This window comes from Lissotriton helveticus, chromosome 9 (genome assembly GCF_964261635.1).
Source record: "Lissotriton helveticus chromosome 9, aLisHel1.1, whole genome shotgun sequence".
Classification (NCBI taxonomy): domain Eukaryota; kingdom Metazoa; phylum Chordata; class Amphibia; order Caudata; family Salamandridae; genus Lissotriton; species Lissotriton helveticus.
The window spans coordinates 276,511,435-276,536,155 of record NC_136070.1 but is presented as its reverse complement, the minus strand read 5'-3'; the positions used below and the strand labels follow the sequence as shown (position 1 = coordinate 276,536,155).

The window sequence follows — 24,721 nt, the reverse complement described above, 5'->3', positions numbered from 1 at the left end:
TCATGATGTGCTTCGGTCTACAATCCAGTTCTTCTTCTTGTTTGTGAAGCACAGTTTCCACAGTCTCTACCTTATGTGGTGTTTTGAAGGGGTGGATATTTTTTTGGGCTCTGATGCAGATGTTTTCGGTGCCGAAGGTTTGGGCTCAGAGGCTGCTGGTTTCGGTGCTGACATTGGCCGGTGTTTCGATGCCAAAGGCTTCGACGCAGGTTGACTCGGGTAGAAGGCAAGAGCAGGTGTCTTTGGTGGGGAGAGGGGGCGCTTTCAGCACCAAGCTGGGGCTGGGCGTATCCAAAATCATCAGTTGGTAACAACCGTGGCCCGAAGGCAGTGGTTGCCCAAAAATTGTTTTATGTCTCTCGGAATTGTTTGTCGACCCTTTGTGGTGGTTTTCTGGGGTCGGTGCCGAGGTGGTGGTGGCACAGTACTTACGGCTAGTTGAGTTGGAGGCAGTTCTTGCTGCTCGATGTCGGAGCCAGAGCTATCATCGGGGGTGAAGGTCTCTTCATCTGTCGTCTACGCTTGTGCCTGGAAATCTTCTTAGAGGTCCTCGGGTCAGAAGAGGTCCAGAGTGTTGTCCACACTCATTTGATATATCTCGAGACATCAAGCCCGATGATCACAAAGAGTCTTCTTGGACCTGAACGAGTGGCAGGCCTCGTTGTGCTCAGAGGAGAGGCGCAAATTACACACCTGATGAAGATTGGTGCGAGGTCTCTTCATATGACACAACATCGAAAAGGCATCCGTTCCATCACCAATTGGACAAGATGCGGGTGGAACACATAAGGATGAAAATAAGTGCGCCAAAGGTCGAAGATCCACAAGGGGCTGTGGCTGACGTGAGTGGCCCTGACAATGTTAAGTCATCGAATTGAATCAGAGGGAGTGAAAAAAGAAACGAGATCTAAAACAATACTGACGAGGAAAATAAAGGAACTATGACTAACACCTGCGACCCATCTACTCAGCTATGAAAACAGTCAGGTTCATCTACAATAAAGCCCTATGTTTCCTGCAAACCTGAAGACATGCAGAAAAAGAGTTTGAAAGCCTGACATTTTGGTTAAAAACCCTAGTGCAGGAATATAGATAAAGTACAATTGTGCGCCTAAGGATAAGAGCTCGAAAGACAACATACTCAATGTGCACGTTACAACATGTGCAACAGAAGAGTAAGTATCACAGCCAGGCAGTTAAAACCTCGAAAGGTGGTGCAAAGAAGCAACTTGTGCTTTGGCATAAAAACTGTACTTCACTTTCTGATGGATACTTAAACCTGCAGCTTCCTCACTTGTTGAATATCCCCAGGCACCAGACTGGATCCAAAAACTTGATATAGCTCTCCTTCGTAGAGGGTGCTAGTTCCATCTCAATGCAGAAACACCACCACATGATGTGACTGAAGCCATAACTCAACCACCAACATTAATTGTGGGTTTTAATTAATTGTGGGTTTCTAAAGCGCTAGAATCGACTCCTGAAGGAGTATCTCTGCGCTGTAGACCGCTGGGGAACCCGTCCTGGCTTTCCCTGTGAGATGGTCCCTACTGGGTATCTCCAAGGTGAAACCAGGCATCCCCTTCGTATGTGGGGGGCCGTTGTGGAGATGAGGCAAGCTAATGCCCAGAGTTGCAGAGTGTGATCCCTGGTTAGAGTAGGCACCGAGGCGAGAATTATCGAGTCCGCTGACCCTGGTCCACGACCCTGCCGCGTCGGGATAAAACCCTGGTCCCAGGCCGTCCTCTGCTTCCGGGTCTGCCGCCTCTAACCAGTGAGCCACACCACTCCACTCATTAGTTCCCTTTTTACAGCACCGTTCATTTTAGATCCAGAGCTTCTCTTCTTGATTATTGCCACCCTCTAGTGAGATTCCTGGAGATTTCTGTGGAATTGTTTTTGTGCAGTGCTTCAGGTAAAGGTTTAGGCCCTGTAGCTTTGTGACGGGAAAATGTCTATCACTGATACCCACGAGGTTGGCTAGTGGTGTTTGGGGTCGTGACAGGAGTCCATGTCATGCAAGCAGTGTCACATCAAAACTCTATAAGGCTATAAACAAGAGCAAAATCAATCTTTTTATAGCCTGTGCTGACCATCTGGCTTAGCCATGGTTTATGCTCCAGATCAAGATGTACACTTTAGTTCATTGCCTTCCTCCAAGTAGTCCAGGGAAAAGGTAGGGAAAAGGTAGCCTTGTTTCAAGCCATCTTCAGAAAGGTGGTGGAGGTATTAGAATTGGCTTTTTCCTCTGAGGATTCAAGATCTTAAATACTGACAGATCTCCTACACACTACTTCCACTTTGGCAGAACCACCACTGCCTTTTAACAAGGCACTGATGCACCCAGTAAGGGATGCCTGGAAACAACCCACATCAGCACCAACAGTGAACCTCAAGCTGACCAGAAGATACAGACAGCTTCAGGTGACCCACCGTTCTTGTCAGTGCATCCTTCCCGAGAAAGGCAGGTGGTGCAGGCATCGTCCTTAGTAAACAAAACCTAGGAGCTAGCGTAGGTCAATGGGCTCCTTAGGGTAAGTCCAGGACAACCTGATGGACAAGCTGTTCGACAAAGCCCACCTTTTCAGAGACAGGGTTTCAGTTTCGGCAATGCCAACCACTGCAGCCTTCGGAGCAGCAAAAACCTTTTCTCTGGCAGAACATAGGAAGGGCAAAAGTAGGGGCAAGCAGACCCAGAAGCCCTCCTGCTCCTCATCTGCTCCCACATGGCTTGGAAAGCTTCTTCACTGTTTCCTTGAGAGAAAAAAGTATGGCCCATGGGAGGACTGGGATAGTCCTTTCTACATGCTTGAAAAGCCATTACATCAAACTAATGGGTCCTTCATATTGTAGAAAGGGTGCATGCGCTAACCTACAAAAAGAGTCCTCACATGGAGTCCTCACAATTTGCCATTCAATCAGAAGACCATCTTCCAATCCTGCAGCAGGAGTGGCCCTGCTGCAGTAAGGAGAGGTGGAGTTGGTTCCATGTCTGGAAATTGGGCAGTTCTCAGTACCTCCTGGTCCCCAAGAAGAACGGTGGTCTTCGCTCGATCTTATAACTAAGGCTTTTGAACTTTTACCTCTGCAGGAAAAAGTTACAAATGCTGTTCCTGGCTTATGTTCCTCTGACACTGGAAGCAGAAAACAGGATGGAGTCCTGCAACTTGCAGGACAGGTATTTCCATATGCTAATCCTTTAGTAGCACAGGAGGTGCCTGTGTTTTGTGGTAGGGTTCACTCACTACCAGTTTGCGCTCCTCCCATTCAGACTAACATCAATACCTTGAGCTTTCCCCAAGGTGATGCTTTGGGTGTGGCCCATCTCAGGAGGTTGGGTATCCCTGCATTTCCAACCATGGACCACTGGCTGACCAAAGCCAGTTAAACGGGAAAGGTGTTGCATCATCTGCAGGTAACAGCATCTCTACTATTCGACTTAGTCTTTTTCCATCAGTGTGTCCCAGTCTCACCGAGAGCCCTCTCAGTGCCAATTCTTCATAGAGGCAGCACTGGTGGAACATTGCTTTGATCATTCTCTTCTACTTTGAGTACCCGAGACACTTGTTTTATGATTGCGATGTTTCAAGAGGAAGCTCATATTCCAGTCCTGATGGGTCCCCGCCTGCTAGGTCTGCTGGTTTCATGCATCCTCCAGCTCATGTATGCGTACTGGTATACGAGGGCTCTCTATAGGTGCCTCCAAATGCAGTGTTTACAGCATAGGTGACATCTGGAGGACACAATCGTGATCTCATGGGACACTGCAGCAGATGCGACTCAGTAGTTGGTGGGAAAGCACATGCTGAAAATAAGGCCATTTGGGGGGAAAAATATACGTAAAGGGTTTATTGTCATGTGTAAAACTTTTGACTAATAATTACAAACTAGGTGAAGCAAACACAGAAAAACTGTAGCTCTGGCAGTGGGACGCATGTTGTATGCTAAAGGGTTTGACCACAAGAATAATCCTATTAATAAAAAATAACACAATTCACAGCTTCACGATGACCCACTGGGGCTGAGATACATGTGGGATCTCCTCTTGTATGGAAAGGAAAGGCCAACTGTCCTGCCCTGTGCACTAATCTCCACCTATGGCAGTTCTGTCAGTAAATGTTCTGTGCATGCAGTCGCTGCATACACCCACCAGTAGTGGACCTGCGTGGCCACTGTCCATTCGCCTACCTTCAGATATCTGAAGCGCTGCAGCATCTGCGCCATTTTCTCAGCGTTGCGACCCTCATTCATAAAGTCCAGCTCTAAGGGCAGGTTCTTCTTGGCTTCATCGACCAGCCACATGAATTCAAAATCTGGAAATATCTTCTTGACGACGCGGAGAAGAACCTGTAAGGCAAAAAACAGCTGTTGTCGTTGATCCAGATCTAGCTGCTCCGTCTTAGTTTCAAGCTTTGGTTGAAACTAAAGGCTTTGGGCTTCTTTGATGAGTCGCTCATACTATTTCAAAATATGTATTTTCACATGCAAGCAAAAGCTATACAGGATTCTAAACACCAGTGAAATGAGCTCTTGACTCAAAACATGTGGGGTGGGTCTGGCTAGGCCTGTGTGTCTCAGCCATGTAACTGTATAACATATGCATATATCAGTTGTATGAAGTTCTCATGAGTTGGTCACGCCCTCCCCCCCCCCCCAAATGAATACTTTAAACCCCATGTCTCTTCTTTAACACAGCAAAAATGTCGGGATTTCATTTGACTCAAGTAAAACACTTACACCCATCTTTTTCCTGATTTTCCTGATTATGAAGGAATTAAAAAAGATTCTCCCATTTATCCGGCAATTGTCTTGGCAGCAACTGAGTCAAGCAGTGATTTTTTGAAGGCTACATTATTGCAATGCAGTTTATGTTATTCTCTCAGGTCATCTAAAACAGAGATTGCAGCTAATCCAGAACGGTGTTGAAAGGCTGGTACTTGGTCTACCTAAATTTGAGAATATCTCAATACATTTTAGAAAACTTCATTGGCTCCCCATATGGAAACCTTTTGGTTTAAGGACCTCTGCAACGAAGCCTTCTTTCAGGCGCAGTCTACTACTAAATATCTAATTTGTTTAAAAAGTACAACACCCCCCCCATAGATTGCTATGATCAACCTCTCTCAATTTGGTGGTTGTACTGAAGTTCCACAAGGCAAGGCTTGGCAGTCGTGCCTTTTCTGCATTTTATATCTTATTTTCAAGCTCAGCGCCAGGACACTTTTGGGTAATCGCATGCTTAACAAACTAATAATAATAATTAAGGACAATCTGAGGTCTATAGCACAGTATTGACACGTCTAGTTTGTGGATTCCAAGTATTTATCAAAAAAAGAATACCAGCATGCTAGATAAAAAAAATGTGTATTGCTATTTTGCCCCAAATGAGACTTCTTGTTGTGGTGGACGACAAAGATTCTATAATCTGTCATAAAAGCTCATACATATTAATTACGGGTTTCTTTTGCATTTTCAATGTGCCTCATATACGTCGAACCTGTTGTCTTAGAAATGCATTAAAACTCCATTTTTTAGGTCTCGTGGCGTTAACCGTGCGAAAGCGCGGTCTCGCCAGAGACCTATAGTGAGCGACTCAGCTTTCCAGGAGACAAGAGCTAACGCGCACGCTGTGGCCATCTCCTGTCTCCTGGGAAGCTCCAACACACACACAGCCACACCTTCCCCTGCACGCAGGCGCGCACACACACGAGCGCACACACACACACACACACACACATACAGACACCCCCCGCCGCACACATACACACATGCGCGCACACACACACACATACGATCGCACCGAGACCCCCCGCCGCCCCCCTACAGGACCCCCCACACACACACACACGATCACACCGAGACCCCCCCCCCCGCCATCCCCCTCCCCCCCTACAGGACCCGACCAACGCATTTACCCATCTCAGACGCGTGGACACCGTGGCTCCTTCCGCATTTACCCCATTCGCGATTGACCGGGGCGAGTGGCTCCTTCCCGCCTCGACACACAAGACATCAACATAAGTATTAGGTAAGGTTGTCTGAATTATCCTGTGATCGTATGTATGCAGGTTGCTATGACGCTGCCTGAATACTGTTCCACCACAGGTCCCAAGTTCTTCCGTATTTTTTTGTGCACACCCACAGCTTTAAACATTAATTACTCGGATTTTGCATAAACATCCATGCCTCTTGACCATTCATTCAGCGAGTGGGTCTGATCATTGCAACTAGTAAACCAACCGCCGCAGTGATAAAGGAGTTAGCGGACCTCTCCGAGGGGAGAGGTGTATGTTATGGTTGTATGTGTTTATCTCCCTCACCCTTAAAGATTACGTTCGCCTGTAGCCCATTTGTTAAAAGATTATCATCGCACGTCACCCTTATTGGGGAGGTCTGTCATGAGCACCATACACCTGCTTGCAAGAAGTTGGTAAACCCCTTCCTTTAATGCGACAATAATGTGCGAGGTACCGCCTCTACCGACAGGCACTCTGGTCACATGGCTAAAGCTGAAGGTCGTAAAATACGAGTCCAGTCTGAGGGACCCCTGCCCCCCTCCCTCCACCCCCAAAAAACACTTAATTGGCAACATCGACTACACTTGCAGCGCCATGGACAGAGTGCTATACATCCCAAGCCTGTTTTGGCTTTTAACCACACATGTTTATTTAAGCCCACAGCATCGTTTAAAAAAATATAACAATGCCTCGCATTAACTATTATGCTGTTGAGTAGGATAATAATAAAGTGTAAACGGCTGTTGGTGCCAATAGATTTGTTTGTTTTACAAATGCCTACACATCCTTGCTTCATGCGTGGTCATGGTGGAAATCGCAGATGCGTCGAATCCGCAAAGCTTTTAATCCAGACACACACTGGCATGTCCCTGCAAGCGGATGTGAGTCCTGACTTCACGCGTGATACTTTGGCTATTAGTCATAAACCTAGAGTTCTTGCAGTCCCATTCAGCGCCCTGTGATATCAAGCATCAGGGGTGGTAGACCAATAAGTAACCGAATTAACATTGGTTTCTAAATGTACACACGGCATTCAGAGGGTTGCAGCTTTGACACAGCTGGAGACGGTTGAGATGTGTTGGGAGAATAATAAACATGTTAGGTGGGGGTTGTCACTGAACTTCTATTCGAGGAACTGCTCTTATTTGCGATTGCTTAGTATCACATGCTATAAATACGGGAGACCTTCCCATTAGTGTGGTATACCCTTTGCTGCAAAATGTATTTTGTCCAAGTGTTATTTTCCATCTCAGTGCTCCCCATCTTAGGCGTGCACATTCAGCCGGTTGAGGACCCAACCCTAAACCAAGGAGAGAGTTTCAGCAGCTGGTTATCAGGGGTGTGCTGCAAGGGTAGCAAAACCTCGCTCTAAGCATCTTCATAACATAAGGCCTTGGCCTCTGAGGACTGATGCGGCCTTTCTTTCTCATGCACCTGTAGTGGATGCACACGGCCTAGCCTGAGACGATATGGCGAGGGTTTGAGAGGGGCAACGGTGGCAAAGAGAGGCAGATTGCCTTTGGCTGGTGATACAGATGTGTGAAGTGCCCCAACGTCTTCTCCTTACACACTAACCTTAATTAACACCCCCTGTAAATATGCACATTCCAAAAGGGGATGGTAATGGACGGAGCATCTGAACCAATCAAACACTCACACCCAGTCAAAAGATCTGGGTTTAATCCATCACCGTTCTTTAGCCCACTCTGCCACCCCAGTTCAGACATGGCTATATGCAAATCAGTCTGACCCTGTGCCTCATGGGAACAGTCCAGCCCGAACTGCCAAGCCATGCCTTCCCTGGACCAGAAACAAGCTTCCGAGGACCGGTTTCTGGCATTACAGCCGTCTTCAGCCCGGCTTGCTTGAATCCAGTGGCAAAGTGAGCAAGGTACTCACGTCTGAGCATACCCTGCCACACTTATGGCGGCCAAAAGCGGTACAAAAGGGGGTGGTAATGGACGGAGCATCTGAACCAATCAAACACTCACTCTGCCACCCCAGTTCAGACATGGATATATGCAAATCCGTGTGAGTGTTTGATTGATTCAGATGCTCCGTCCATCACCACCCCCTTTTGTACCGCTTTTGGCCGCCATAAGTGTGGCAGGGTATGCTCAGACGTGAGTCCCTTGCTCACTTTGCCACTGGATTCAAGCAAGCCGGGCTGAAGACGGCTGGAATGCCAGAAACCGGTCCTCGGAAGCTTGTTTCCGGTCCAGGGAAGACATGGCTTGGCAGTTCGGGCTGGACTGTTCCCATGAGGCACAGGGTCAGACTGATTTGCATATAGCCATGTCTGAACTGGGGTGGCAGAGTGGGCTAAAGAACGGTGATGGATTAAACCCAGATCTTTTGACTGGGTGTGAGTGTTTGATAGATTCAGATGCTCCGCCCATCACCACCCCCTTTTGTACCAATATGCACATTCCAAACACTGGATTCTGGGTAAATCATGTAATCTCCCCGTGCCTACCACAAAACAAGCATTTGCAAAGCAAGAGGTCTCGCGTTTGTGAGAGTTTGAGCTATTGGCATTGTAAATGACAATGCCTTTTATTTATGTGTTGGTTTTGAAAACAGATAAATAAAAGGCATACCCCCACATGCATCAACCTATTTAGGAAGTGCAAATGGTGCGAATCGGTAAATTCGGCCGTTTGCACTTCCTAAATACGTTTTTGGGATGCATCAAACAGAGTGTCAAAATTCGCTATTTTTTGCATTTCTTAAAAATGCAAATGCAATTAAGGAATCGCATTTGTGCTATTCCTTAAATGCAATGCATCATTTTTTTTTAAATTGCGAATTTTGAAATTGGAAGTGCAAATTAACACGAGGTTGACCCTCGTGTTAACACCTTGGGAGCTTCGTAAATAGACCTCCCCAGTGCTGCGCTGTCCATTATCCAGTGCTGAACTGGACGTCCAGCGGTCGCACGCAGCACTGGGGAGGTAGTGCCCGTGACGACCGTTGGCCGACGGCAGCACTTAAGGTGTTAATTTGCGAAAATTTTAAAAAAAGCAAAAAAATAAATTTTTTAAACTTGCATGTTACAGACACACATGTCCTTAGGACATGTGTGTGTGAAACATGCACTTGAAAATACATTTCAGGGGTGCAGGGGGGGTCCTTTGGACCCCCCTCTGCACCCTTGCAATGCATCAACAAATTGCGAGTGCAAAAAAAGAAAATGCAAAACAGCATTGATTCCTATGGGCCTCTAGGCCCATAGGAATCAATGTAATGCCATTCCTTAATTGCGATTCGCAATTAAGGAATCGCAATTTCCGAAAATTAAGAAATCCTAAAAACTTTTAGGATTTCTTGATGCATAGGATTTTGCATTTCCTAAATAGCGATTCCTTAATTTTCGCTATTTAAGAAATGCAAAATCCTAGATTGATGCATGTGGGGGATAGTCGTTTACAATTCCAATAGCTTAAACTCTTGCAAATGCGAGACCTATTGCATTGCAAATGCTTGTTCTTTGTTGTACAAAGAAAAAGGAAATGTTATTTTCTTGTTTAGAGCATTGATTATTTCCTCAAAAAAATAAAAAATTACAGAAAAAAATAAAAAACATGCGTAAAAGTAATGTCAGTGTTGCATCCACTTCAAGTGCCTACAACTTGTCATCTCGTACTGTGGAAAATTCTCTAAATCTGTTCAATTTGAAGAATGTTGAAATTTAGCACAATGAAATCTTCCTCGACCTCGGTAGCAGCTGTTTGTGTAGCCAGGTTTTTCCTTACTTTTTGTGCCATACAAGAGTGTTCAGCTGACGAATTTCTCTTCAAATATCATATTATAACAAAATATAATGCATTCCACACATTTTTCAAGGAGAAAAAAAAGAAACTGTTTATAAGAACTAATCATCCATTGAGGATGCTAATTGATAGCTGTCTGGCCCAACTTGAAATGTTAATCTCGCATAATTTAGTGCCTTTGCTATTACGCTTGTTATGCAAAATTACGCCACATTGCATAATTTTAAATCCATTCAAATAAAAATCCTATTGCGGGAACAAGGCAAATGACTATGCTTGTTTTTTTTGCACTATTTTTTTTAGCACGAAATGCATCCTCGAGTCCAAAATGGATGCGAGGAAATATTTAATTACATTTCACATAGCTCTATAATTCAGGTTTGCCTTTTTTTTTTTTAAATGTGTGCAATTTTTCTGAAATTTCACTTAATCACACAAAACTAAATTACGTTAATTTCACCCTCCTAATAACTATATACTTCTTGATCATTTTGAGCTTTCTAGAATCTTTGTCATGGCTTTTTTAAACTCATAGCAAAAACTTCAAAAATGTCAAAGAGAAGTAGGGCGTTGACATCCACGGTTGTAGTCCTGAGCAAATCAAATATTTCAAACACCAACATTTTTAGGTTAGTCAAGATTTACTAGGCTTCAAAGGTTCAAGGGTCACATTTTGTTTCCTGCTTGGAGGCAAGAGACTAACTGTCAAGTTCTTTTCCTATTTCTGAGAATTGTGTAATAGTAAGTCTGCCAACCATGCAGCTTTCATAACTGCCCTCCAAGCTGTGTGGAGCAGGCTCTGCCCACATAAGGAGAGTTCAATTTGTTTTCCTTTAATCCAGTGGGGGCCCGTGCAGCTAAGCACGGTGGGGCAGGCTAGAGACAGAGCGATGGGGTTGAAGGAAACAAATGACGGGATAGGAAATGGAAAATATATCAATAAAAACACTTACATCGCGCTCACCGCATCGCTGAGTCAGCAATGGGGTGAGTGCAAGCAAAGTGTTTATATATAAATATTTTTTTTTACGTTCCCTATTCCATTGTTAGTCACTTTCACCCCCACCCACCCCGCCTCACCACGCTTACCTGCATGGGCCACTACTGCTTTAATCGCCCATCAGCCCTTCTGACGGCAGGACCCAATGGCCCCTTCCGCCACTTCTCGAAAACAAAATTGGGGATTTTTGTGAAGCTGGAGTGCTCTATAATTCGGCTCTACCTGCATTGCTCCTGCCTGTTTACGATGCTTATGGAGAAGCTAAATGAAATTTTACACAGTATGGCCACAGCCTACTTGTTGGCTAGTAGCCACAACATCCAAAATGCCAAAAAGAAGTGAGAAACCAAATCAGGAAACTCAGAATCCAGTTTGTCATCAACTCCGAAGTGCTGTGTCAAAATGGCATGTCCCATTCCTCTAAATGCCACCAATGGGCACAAAATGCAGAGGGCTGCAGAGTGGCATAATTAATCTTTAAATCGACATAAACAACAAGCAGAACACGTGATGATCAGGCAAGCTTTCTACTGCTTTCTTAAAGTTTAAGATACCAACTCCAGAACCCCAAGAGTGGTTTATGATGGGGAGAGATACCGGAGGGGATCACCACAGATTTTAACAATTGCCAGTGGAAGTGGACAAGGAGCTTAACAAACATAAGGTCCCAATATCAAGATTATTTTCCCATATTCTCTGGTGATAACAAATTGAAAAAGAGCTGAACATTGGGGCAACTAGGTAACACAAAATGTTTTGGTAACACCTAAAGCACAGAGCTTGCATTTCAGCAATCTTCAAAAGGAAGAACTTGAGGCTATTGGTGAAGTGATGTTACTATGTGCGCTCTAAGTGGGTAGGGTATGCCCAGATGTGGGTCTCTTGCTTGCTGTGCCACTGGATTCAAGCTAGCCTGGCTGAAGGGTGACACCCCGAAACCGGTGCAAGGATGCTTGTTCCCGGTCTAGGGAGGACCTGGCCTGTTCCCATTGGGAGCAGGGTCAAAACGGATTTGCAAATGGCTGGGTCTAAACTGGGGTAATCTGACGAGCAAAATAATGATTAATTAGACCCAGATATGTGACTGAGGTTAGTGTTTGAAAAGTTTCAACACTCCATACATCATTTTATTTTGTGATGTTGTATTGGTGAGTAGTTCCTGGTCCCCCAATGGATCCCTAGATCCATTGGGGGACCAGCGTGATACATTTGGAATACATGATGCTGCGAAAGAGGAAGAGCATTTATGTACCGCACCAAATGACATCAAGCAGACAATTTTATTCTGTCTTCTAATGATGGAATGGCTTTTAAGCAGCCTGAGTTTGCTTACAGTCCTGTACAGAGGCCTGCCTTGCGCCAGGCCAGGAGCACTTGTTCATTTTTCACAGCTCACTCCTGAACAGCTAGGCACTAGAGTACCAGTCAGCTATGGTATTTGGTGCAATGGGGCACACCGCGGCAGTGAGCACTCCATTACAAGGCTCGTCTTGGTGCTGGCAGAGTCTTCCTTCCCTCAGTGCCAACAGCGCTGGAGCTTGTTCTCCCCAAATAGTGCGTCTGCTGCTTCGCGACATGCAAATATCTCCGCCATTCCTTCGGGGGCGCGGTGAGCATCTCCGTGAATAAAACTGCTGTTTACAGGATGCGAGACGGGCATCTTTCTCAGAAAATCAAAACTCATTCTGGTGTGTGCACGCCTTTTCAATGAGCAGCGCACAGCTGCTCGTCTTCAATGCAAGCAATCTGCCTTCTGCAGCACAAAATACTCCCTGCCTGCACCCAAGCACATGTGCGGTTGACTGTGTGCAAAACACACTAATGTGCCGCCATGCTTGCACACACCTAATGACTGTGGGCAGCATGGTTCGAGAGGTAAGTCGTTCTCAGTTCCCCAGGTGCTCACCACACCATATGTGAACATATACCTGCATCGTTAAGATACAGGCCTGCAGCCATTTCCCTCAAGGAAGGAATATGCGCATTCCATACATTTACATACCGTGGCTCTGAATATATCTCATTTCAACAATAGATGAGCCTTGCTGTAGATCCACCCTATATTGGATAGAACCCGTGGCACAGTACAAGGTCTCGGAAATCCAAGAGATGGGATCCAATATACGTTTTGGCTCTGGTGGCATTTTAGTAAATCACATTACCTGTCTGTTTCAAACCGTAAATATGTGTAATGTGAAGATAAAATGCATAATTACAAAAAATACAACTTAGCTAGTTGTGTTCCAAAGGCAAGTCCACGTTTCACCTTGACATCACATTGTGGGTTCAGTGATTCTATCTCAACTGTGTTTGATCTTCTTTCCTTGGTTGAGAAGCTTTTGATACAAAAATGTTTGCACTAAACCATCCCGTAAAGTCGTCTGCTGCTTCTTGGTGATAGCTGGGAAAATATGTTATCAAGAAAACAATATTTAGTGACACGGGCGTAGCATGTCTTATGGTGTGAAAGGATCCCATTGGTCGCATGCTTAAGTTTCTCATGTCAATGACTGACAAGTGCAGAATGGTGTGCATATTTCATCATCTTCATGCGTCATCATTATCATGGGACTGCAGGGAGATAAAGCTAATTGCCGAGAATCACAGGCTACTACAGGTCATAATGTGAATGAAACAGTGTTGTTCTGCACAGTACCTATTAATAGAGCAATACTTCCCTCAAACAGAGAAGAAAACCATTTCTATGTAAGGTGGCCTGGTCAGTAACATCTTGTACAATATTTATATTTTCATAAGTTCCTTGAGAGGGAACAAGATACAAAAGTAGATAAATGGAGTTTATTCGGGAGAGGTGGGAACCCATTAACAATATTCTTTAATCATGACCCCTGAACTGGAAGGACTTCAGCAGAAAACACGTCACAAGGAGTTTCCTCAACCCCATGTTTGGGTCCAGAGCTTAGGTTCGCATTAAGGGGCTTCAGCAGTACTTAGGCTTGTACTCCCTAGGATTTGTCTCGATTTCTGCCTCTTAGACTGCTGCTCAATCACGCCGGCAGAGGTTAAACGAGGGTTGCTCAATGGGGCACCGTGTGGTGCCAGTTTCTGCAGATTCTACACTTCTCCCCTCTTTATGAGCAGTGTAGACGACCATGAACTTGATCCTCGCTTTCACCGGAAGCTAGTGGAGAGTTACAAGGGCATGTTTGATAGGGTCGTGCTGAGAAAAGTTTAAAGTTCAATATAGTAGAAAAATGAATAGAAAGGCACACACAAATATTGCATGCGAGACCCAAGTAAACAACATGCTACCAAAGATGCTGAACACGCTACACTGTGTACATAGAGTTTTGTGAAAAATATTCACTAGTAAATGCAAAAACCTCTCTATATGTACTCACCTGGCTTCTTGGAACTGCGCCTCACCACATTTTTATTCACTTCAGCTCTTGGTCATGTTCTGACAGAAGGCTATTCGATACCAGAGTTCTTGTGTTGTATAACAAAGTTAGGCACGACCAAAAAAGTATATAGAGAGTTGATCCAGGTTGCCAACAAGAGCTAAAATCTTACATGAAACATTGAGACATCTAAAGGTGAAATACGAGCTTAACCATTGAAAGACCAAATCGGACGTTACTCATACACATCCCACGCATACACAGAACCAGATCAGGAGGGTGAACGTTCTCTTACATCGCTCCTAAAGCAAAAACCCTTGACCTACCTTTCCTCACCAAACCTGGCTGGACCATGCATCGGCACCTGACATCGCCATCACCATCACCCCCAGGTACAAGGTTGCCAGGCAAGACAGACTTCACAAACCCGGGGGCAGAATCACCATCATCCAAGAACATCATCAGCTGCACCACATTCATGGACATGTCATCCTCCAACATAGAGCACCTGTAAGTCAAGCTACTTATCACAGCCAACATCACCCTAAGCAGCACTATTGTCTACAGACTACCCGGAGCACGCACCACCTTCACAGATACCATCATGGACTTCGTAGCACCACTCACCCTCAATGCTAGCAATTAAATCCTACACAGAGACCTGAACTTCCACTTTGAAGAACACGCCAACCACAACTCAAGGGCATTCATCGAATACCTTGAAAGTATGAGCCTCACCAAATGAGTAAAGGGGCCTACGCATGTTGCCAGATACTTCCTGTACACTATTTTCACCAAATTCAACATCCAAGTCGACAAACCCATACCAGTCCCCTGGACAGACCATCCCCTTGTCAAGTTCAGCATCCCTGTCCCGTTCCAAAGCACACGCAACACCACCAGACCAGCCTGCTGAAACTGGAACAGCATAACTGACAAGGACTGGAACACCACTCTCAACACCCACCGACCCGAACATAGCAAAGAGCCGCCCCAAAGCCATCAAGAATTTCAAAACAATCATTTTTTTGCTATCCATAGGGCTTACCTACTCCTCAAAAATTGTCAAAAACATCAGCTGGCCCTCCGGTGAAATGCAAGAGGTGTGGACTAGATAGAGCTTCCGACATCCATATGTTTCAGGAATGTCCAGAAATTTTTGAGTATTGGAAGAAGGTCAGTTCAACTATCTCCTCCATTCTGAGGGCTCAAGTTAAGGTAAGCCTTTCTACGATTATCTTTGGAATCTCTAGCCAAGTTACAGGCCCAGCGAGAGCCTTTCTCTTCTATGCAATACTATTAGCAAGAAGGGAAATTTGTCGCAGAAGGGTTGACAGCCGGTCCCCCCAACATTCAACTGGCTGGAATCTGTTATATCAACATCAAAGATGGACCTAAGGGGGACGAAATCAAAGAGGATGATGGCTCTTTGGGACCCTCTATTAAGATGGGTGGATTTGGATGCTAGGCGAAAAAACTGCCCCCCCCCTCCTTCTCTTACAGATTTAACCAAAACTTTTGCCCTAAGATTATACCTCTCTGGATCTCTCTAGACTGTGATGGGCCTTTCTCAGTTTCGACATCATGGGACATCTAAACAGTTACCGATGTATATCGGATGAAATTTGGAGAGTAACCTTTATCCGTTACTGGGAGGATACCTTCCAATACACATGTCTACCCGCAAGAAGGAGGGTCGCAAGTCCTTCCTTACCTGCTCCTAGGGTCTGTTGGGTACTGACGTTTGGAGAGGCTATTGCGGTCTGAGGTGAATGAGGACAACAACAAAAAAAAGAATTTCCGCAAACACAATACAACAAGATCCAGACACCAGGTCAGATGTTACATGGAGGGACTCAGACTGATTAAACCCCACTGCACACAGCTGGAGCGCAAATGGAGAATGAGCCAGGACAATGCAGACAGGAGCATGTTCAAATATGCCCCAAGGAAATATCATCAAATGATTCATACTACCAAACATACCACTTTGGCAGACTGCATTAATGCCAGCAGCAACAGAAACAAAGAAATCCTCACCATTGTGAAAGATTTCTCAGATACTCAGCCGTCTTTTCCAATGACCAGACACTGCTTGTCCCATATCTGTCAAGATACTAATCAATGTTGGGGGGACCGGCTGTCCACCCATCTGCAACAAATTTCCCTTCTTGCTAATAGTATTGCATAGAAGAGAAAGGCTCTCGCTGGGCCTGTAACTTGGCTGAAGATTCCTCACCATCGGCCACCTCCAACTCGATCACCCCTCGGAGGATCTCAGCAACAATCCATCTCAATTCTTTAGCAATAAAATCACCATCATTTACAACCTCTTCAACCCACAACTGTAACCAACAGAGCTCAACAAATGCCTCCTGATCTTATCCAAACAACTAATGCTAACCACAGGCTATTCACCACTCTAGAAGAAACTGCCGTCGCCATGAAATTCATCCACTCAGTCACCTCATCGGACCTCTGCCCCACCATGCCTAATCGAGGGTGCTGCAATGCATCAGCGCCATGCTAGCAACCATTCTGGATGCCTCCACGTATTCTGTGACCTTCCCAGATGCTATAAAGTACGCAACTGTTCTCCCATTGCCGTATACACCATCAGCGGGCCCCTCAATGCTAACCAACTACAGATTGATCTCTCTGCTACCATTCCCAGCCAAGATCTTTAAAAAAATCATCAACAGACACCTCACTGAGGGGGGCGTGGCTAGCAGCCAACGAGGATGGTGGTAGCCTGACGAGGCTCCCGAGCCCACCGCCCGTAATCCGCCAAGTTATCCTGTATTGAGACTCGGGGACCCTGTGTAAACTCGGGGAACCCCCGACGGAACATTCCTGCCTGCTCCGGTGCTGCGGTTGAGCCGTTTCAGACACCGAAAGGGGACGCGCTGCCCGACGGAGCCCAGCGACCCTTCAGCACAAAATGGCGGCGGCCCCGGGACTCCGGAGCTCCGGATCCCCCAGCGCGACCCAGAAGCCGGAGTGAGAGCGCCGACGTGCGGCCTGGAGAGAAGCGGGGAGGACCGCCCGGCGACCGGATCTGAAGCCCTATACGACGGAGGAGAAGAGCACCGGGTGAGCTGAGCTGGGCCCCTCCCCCCCCCGGCCCTGCGGCGATTCCTTCCTGCCCGGGGGGCCGAACTCGAGGCCCCGGCGCTGACGAGGCCTACCACCGGGGGTGGGTGAGCTCCCCTGGCAGGCGCGGATAATCCACGGCTACTGCTCCGGCGCGGATGTCGCCCCCTGGGGTGGGTGCGTTCCCCGCGCCGGGCCCATGAGGCTGCCGGCCCAACGCCTGTAATATTGGCCCGACTTGTGACTCGGTATGGCCCCGGGATTATCAGCCCTACCCCCGCCCACGAGAACTGCCAAGAAGTGAAGGGCCCTCCCTATAGGGCGCAGAGAGGCATTGGAGAGACCGTAGAGGTCCCGAGAACGCTGCGGTGGCCTCTGCCGCCCTGCAGGGCCGACGCGTTCGGGGGTGTGCGCGCTGACCCGACTGCGGGGGTCCTACGACGGAGTTCCGAGCTGGCCCGGGCCTGAGGACGGGACTTGATAGAGCCTGGTGGAGCGATGGTGCATGACTGAACCCAGCGCCTACTGGCCAGGCGGGGAGAGGACCCGGTGGTGAGAGAGAGGATTACCCCCTTGCCAGGCGACGAGGTGGTCGGGGGGCGCTGCGGGAAGGACCTGGCGCCCGCGACGAGGATCCCACACCAGCGGCCCCTGTGGCGGCGGAGTGCGCGACTGGCGCGGCAGACCCCCTCGACCACAAGGTATCGCTGCCTGGAGTTACTGTAAGCACACCACTATGGGGAAACCGAAGGGTCCGAAAGGAGAGGTCAACCCTAATGCGGACCATCAGGAAGCAGCACCTCCGCCGCCCACGGACCTGCAGGGCCTGCAGGACACGATCCTCCAGGCGATCGCGGACACGAGGGACGCCCTACACCGCGATATCGCGCAGGTGTCGACAGGCCTTGGTCTCCTTCGTGCGGACCACGCAAAATTGGCGGATAGGGTCAAGGTGACGGAGAATAATATTGCAACCTTGGCGCCGGCGCAGAAATCGATGGGGGGTCGACTCACCGAGGCGCTGGACCGCATTCAAGCCCTAGAGAGGCGAGCCGAGGATGCCGAAAACCGCAGCCGCAGAAACAACGTGCGCCTAGTGGGCCTTCCGGAAAAAAAAGAAGGTACGGACATGGTGGGCTATCTAGATGACTGGCTACGCACTGTAGTGGCCCCGGAGGGTCTCTCCCCCTTCTTCACGTTGGAGAGGGCGCACCGTGTCCCAACCAGGCCCCCGAAACCGGGCCTGCCCCCTCGCCCCGTGGTCATCAAGCTGCTGCACTACAAAGATAGAGACTGGCTGTTGCAGCGGGCCAGGGACGCCGGTCCCTTCCAAGTGGACAACAGTAAAGTCACCCTGTTCCCGGACTATACGTTCGAAACACAAAAGCAGCGGGCCTCCTTCCTCTCCATCAAAAAGGAACTCCGCACGGAGGGCATCCAGTACTCCCTGCTGTTCCCCGCCAGGCTCAGAATAGAACTGGACGGCAAAGCTCAATTCTTTGCAACTGCGGAGGAGGCCTGGGCCTGGTGGGACACCTACAAAACAGGCACGGACGGGGCGCTTTTTGGGACCGAGGAGGTGCGCCGGAATCAACCTACGAGGAAATCGCGGAGGCTCAGAAGACTACGACGGCACACCGGACAGCCAACGCAATCCCAAACAGAAAGTGAGCGGCAGGCAGCGCTCCAGGCGGTGAAGGATGTTTCTGGGTCGACTCTGCATCTTTCGGAGAAGGACACTGGTTCAGAGCGCAGGGGTTCGGGGTCGGAGACTGAACTGTCGGAAATGGGCAAGTCCGGCGGTCCGAGGCTCACACCACAAACCTCGGAGGTTATCATTGGCAGTTAATCTCCCGACATTGGCCTCCGGGCACATGTAGAGGACGAGTCGATTGGCCTCCGCACACACCTGAGCAGGACGATGTTAGACTGCTGTTTAGTAAGTTGCACTGTATTTGGCGGATGGGGTCTGTGGAGACGAATTTGGAATTTCTTAGTACCTAGCTCACGTTCCCCAGTGCCCATAAGGCTTTCGTGATACCAATCACGTACACATTGGAGTTTTGAGCACGTTTGCTCGCCAGTTTGGATGGGAACTACTCTGTTGCGGTTAGGTCCTGTTCTGGGGGGGGAGGGAGCCTGGAGTAGTTGGGGACACTCGGGGCAATGTTTGAGGGGAGGGACTGTACTGTTGAATTTGTGGGGAGGGTGGGACATGCTGTCGAACCTATTGTCTGGCTGCTAACTGAACCGGAATTGACTCTTGCCCAATGGGACTATGGCTAACATGGGATCTTTGAATTGTGTGTCCTGGAATGTGCGGGGGCTGAACACGATGACGAGGCGACACAAAATCCATTCCTATCTGGTTCGCAGGGGGGTGCACATCGCGTTCCTACAGGAAACCCATCTGACGCAAAAGGAGGGAGTGGCGCTACAGCGTAGATGGCGGGGCCACCTCTATTATACTACATACTCGGCCTTCGCTAGAGGGGTATTAATTTGGATCAGAGCAGGTGTCCCTTTCCAGATCACTAGACACACTGTGGACCCGGATGGGAGGTTCGTAGCGATCGAAGGCCTGCTTAGAGGCCGACACATTGCACTTGTTAGCATATATGCCCCCAATGTGGACCAAGCGACTTATTTCACTAAACTCTCTCGTACACTGGCTAGTTACTTAACTGGTCCGCTGCTACTGGGGGGGCACTTCAACTCAATAGCGGACATCTCCCTGGATAGATCGCACCCACCACTGCAGGCATCCCCAGTACACAGACTAGCGAAGCTCCGAGCAGACTGGCAGGGAAAGTGGGACTTATCGGATGCTTGGAGGACACAACACCCGAGGGACCGAGACTATTCGTTCTACTCCAGTATTCATGACCTCCATGTCCGCCTCGATACCTTCCTATGCTCGCACGCAGTGCTCCTGTCGGTGGCCCGGACGGAGTACCTAGCGCGAACGATTTCCGACCATAATCCCTTACTCCTCACACTGAATTGGATGAATGTGCCCACACTTATCCCAACGTGGCGGCTACGGCCGGACACGCTTGATGACCCACCTTTCCGCGGGGCGTTGGGAGAACGAATTGAACAATACTTCGCGGAAAACGAGGACACAGCCTCCTCTAGATCTATAGAGTGGGACGCATTTAAAACAGTGGTGAGAGGGCATTGTATTGGGAAATTTGCGGGAGCGCGCAGGACACTGATAGGGGATCTAGATAAGGCAGAATCTGCACTGCGGGAGGCGGAGCGGGAACGCCCCAACCACCCTGAACTTCAGGATAGAGTCGGCAGTGCGCGGGAAGCGGTGGCGGTTGAAGTAGAGCGCCTTCGCAGCTTCGACCATAAACTGTACCTGACAAGAACCCTCGCAGAAGGAGATAAACCCGGGGCACTCCTGGCTTGGTTGGCAAACCCCAGCAGACACAGTACGCCAATTATGACCCTAAAGGAGGGTGAGGACTGTATACTCCAAACGCAGCCGGAGATACTGACCTGCTTCCGCTCCTATTACGACCGGTTGTACCGGACCCGGTTGGGGGACCAGGGGATAGCTACGGACGCCTTCCTGGCGGACCTGCACTTGCCCCAACTAACCCAGGAGGACGCTGAGTCCCTGGGCGGTCCGATAACTCTGACAGATATAAGAGGCGCAGTGAAGCACTTGGCGCGCAACAAAACGCCAGGACTAGATGGATTGCCCGCTGAATTCTATACCAGGTACCTTGACCAATTGGCCCCGCGCCTCCAAATAATCTACAATGAAGCCAAGGAGGTGGGCTGCCTCCCTTGCTCAATGCGCGAGGCCATAATGATTCCCCTCTTAAAGCCTCGAAGAGACGGCACGGACCCGGCGTCCTACCGTCCGCTCTCTATGTTGACGACGGATTACAAAATCCTCAGCACCATCTTAGCCACCAGGTTACTCTCCCACATGCAACATTTAATCCACAGCGATCAGTCGGGATTCATACCCACTAGAAATACTACGCACAATATACGCAGGCTCCTTAGATTAGTGGATGACACCCCTCCCGGAGCGCAGTCCCCCCTGGTGCTGGCAGTTGACATTGAGAAGGCATTCGACAGCCTAGAGTGGGATTACCTTTATAGAGTAATGGGACTCTTTGGACTGGGTGAGGGGTACATGGCGTGGACGAGGGTACTATACGCTTCGGCGAGTGCCAGAGTGCGAGTCGGGGCCTTGGTATCAGAGAGTTATGGGGTGTATAGGGGAACCAGACAGGGTTGTGCGCTATCCCCCTTACTATTCGCACTCGCAATGGAACCTCTAGCGGCGACTGCCAGAAAGGGGGAGTACTATGGAGGCCTGGACTCTAGGGATGCCCGCCATTTTATTTCCCTGTATGCAGATGACCTGCTCCTTTTCTTAGAGAATGCGGGGGAAGCGGTGCAGGGCGCCGAGAGGCTGTTGGACCGCTTTGGCGACATCTCGGGGTTACGGGTGAACTGGTCGAAGACTTGTCTCTTCCCACTGCGGGGTGAGGGGGAGCGTCCCTTGTCCCATTCCTTGGCGAGGTGGGAGCCCAGTTGTCTAAGCTACCTGGGAGTGCACATTTACCACGACCCTGCGAACTTGCTAGACGGCAATATCGGACGCTGCATCAGAGCCCTGCAGGGTAGCATCTCCTTCTGGGCGACCTTGCCCCTATCCATGTCGGGTCGGGTATCGCTACTGAAAATGATAGCCCTTCCGAGGCTACTGTACTTTTTCCGGACCCTTCCAATATGGATCCCGGGGACAACCTTTAAACGGCTCAGATCAATGGTAATCTCCTTTTTATGGGGATCAGGCAGGCGTAGAATCGCCCTAGCGACGTTGACCCGCTCGAAAAACGAAGGTGGTCTGGCAGTCCCGGACTTTGAGTCATACTATTTAGCAGCCCAATTGCAGCACTTTACGCAAGAGGTTGCACGAGCCTACCGAGGCCCAGAGCACGAGAGGGACGCCGGAACGCCCCGCCATGTTCTGGCATACATAACCATGCAACAGAAATTAGTCCTTAGGGGTCTCTCCCGGGAGGAACGAACATTGCGGCTGTGCTGGAACAAATCCCAGAAACGAACGGGGCTGAAACACCCATATGCGCCCGAAATCCCACTGGGCATGATAACAGTGCTGCCGCATGGGGGGGACTGGTCGGGGCTGCAGGATTGGAAGGAAGCGGGCTTACAAATGATAGGAGACCTCTATGACGACGGGGTTCTGGTCCCCTTCCAGACGCTGCAAGAGCGATATGACCTTCGAAGAGGCGACTATCTCATACACGCAGCGGTGGTGAGGGAAATTCAAGCGCACTGGGGCGAGGGGCTGACTGAACCACAGACAACACAGGTGTGTCAATACGCAATGATGGCAGCGGGGACATTCAAAGCAGTTACATGCCTTTATTCTCGACTGTCCTCAGAAAACATTCAACCCCTCACTTCCCTCAAATCGAAATGGGAGGCGGACCTGCAGAAAGAAGTACCTGACGCGACGTGGTCCCAACTTGTACGTAGGGCTAGAAATAGTACGAGAAATACACGCTTCCAACTTATACATCTATATATCCTCCACAGAGCCTACCTGACACCGGGCAAAGTGGCGATGTATTTCGGAGACACAGAAGCGGCGTGCCCTAGGTGCGGCCTGTTGGAGGCGGACTTACTTCACATGCTCCGGGATTGCCCTCACATACAAGAGTACTGGGACGAGATAGGCGGCACATTGAACACCGTGACAGACAGGGAGCTACAATATGGTACTGAGGTCACACTGCTTCACTGGTTCCCCCACACACGCAAAAATAAGGTAACAAGCAAGTTCATAGACATGGGGCTGCTTCTCGCCAAGCGGGAGCTGACCAGGGGCTGGAAATCGAGGAAGGGCCCAACACACAGGAGATGGCTATCCGAATTCTTGAAATGGGCAACAACCGAAAGCACACTTAGGTACCAATTAGCCCGCCGCAGCTCAGATGAGAAAGCGCAGGACTCAGCGAGAGCATGGGAGGCGTTGGTCCAGGCTTTGAGAGACGACACACTGGAGGAGCTAGATGAGGTGGAAGCTGAGGGCCCCCGACCCCTTTAGCGCCCATCGTCCACTCGGCACCGTCACCAGACACACACATGCAAGAGAACATTTGAAACTCCTTTGACATGCACCATGTTCATGGACATTTGCACCAGGCATAGGCATAGGCACGCTGCGGGGGAGGGGGTGGGGCGCAGGGCACAGCAGACTTCTCGGAACCCCGGCGATTGTGAATAGCGGCAGCGAAGGGGATGGAGGGTGTAAATACAAAGCAGAAACTGATTGTTGTTATCCTCCTCAGAAGTAGCTCAACACGTCCATGAGCACACCTAACCCATTTGACTCGCCGCCCGACCTCCGGGTTGAGGGCTAAATGGCTGTGTATCCTATTGTGTTGGGACGTGAACGTGCAACTAAGCTGTATAAGATGCTACTGCAACTACTCTGTAAAGTTCTGCAATAAAAACTGTTTTACAAAAAAAAACAGACACCTCACTGAATATCTCAACTACCACCAACTCCTCAAAACCACCCAGTCCGGTTTCATACTTAACCACAGCATGAAATCTGCCCTCCTAGACTCCATGGATGGCATCCGCATGGCTCTGGACAGAGGAGACAGCAGCCCTCATCCTCCTGGACAGCATTTGACACAGTCTTCCACCCCATCCTCATCTAACACCAACATGACATCGGAATCCAGGGACACACACACTTCATTGGATCTGCTCCTTCCTGACTGGAAGAACCCAGTCATTCAGCTTGGCACCATATACCTCAGATGCCAGTGATCGCGTTTGCGAAGTTATGCAAGGATCCTCCCCGAGTCCGACACTCTTCAAAGCATATATGAACACTAGCCAGCATCATCTGCTCTCACAACAGCAGTGTCCTCTCTTATGCAGAGGAAATGCTACTTATTCTCTACATCATGGACAAGAAGCTTAGAAACTGGATCAAGTTCAATGCATGCAGGCTGAAATCGTCCACTGGATGAAAAACAACTGTTTAAAGCTTAAAACCGACAAGATCAAAATTGTGATCTTTGGGAAGAGCACCTCATGGGTCTCCACCTGGTGGCCAACAGAGCTAGGACAGACACCAACCCCCACAACCCATACCAAGAACCCCGGGAACATCGACAGCATAATCAACATGACTGCCCAAGTCAATACCATCACCGCCTCATGCTTCCATACCCTGAAGATGAGGAGGAAGATTTTCAAATGGCTCACAATAAGCACTCAGAAAACCGTCACACAAGCCCTGGTCACAAGCAAGGTGGACTACAGGAATACCCTCTATGACGGGGGGGATAAAAAAACTTACCAGAAGGCTACAGACCGATCAGAACTCCGTGTCAAGAATCACTCCCAACCTTCCATGCCGCACTTCCATTACATCACACTAGAAGGAGTTCCACTGGC

The 24,721-nt window shown here is 48.8% G+C and overlaps 1 protein-coding gene across 2 annotated transcripts in view; it reads right to left on the bottom strand.

Annotated features, from left to right (window-relative positions):
• ADCK1 (aarF domain containing kinase 1) overlaps positions 1-24,721 on the bottom strand; it is an 855,153-nt gene that overhangs the window by 260,278 nt on the left and 570,154 nt on the right. For both annotated transcript variants that reach the window (XM_078659980.1, XM_078659979.1), the window contains exon 6: positions 4,189-4,347. In XM_078659980.1, the coding sequence (XP_078516106.1) occupies positions 4,189-4,347 (159 nt within the window). The remainder of the gene's footprint in view (positions 1-4,188; positions 4,348-24,721) is intronic.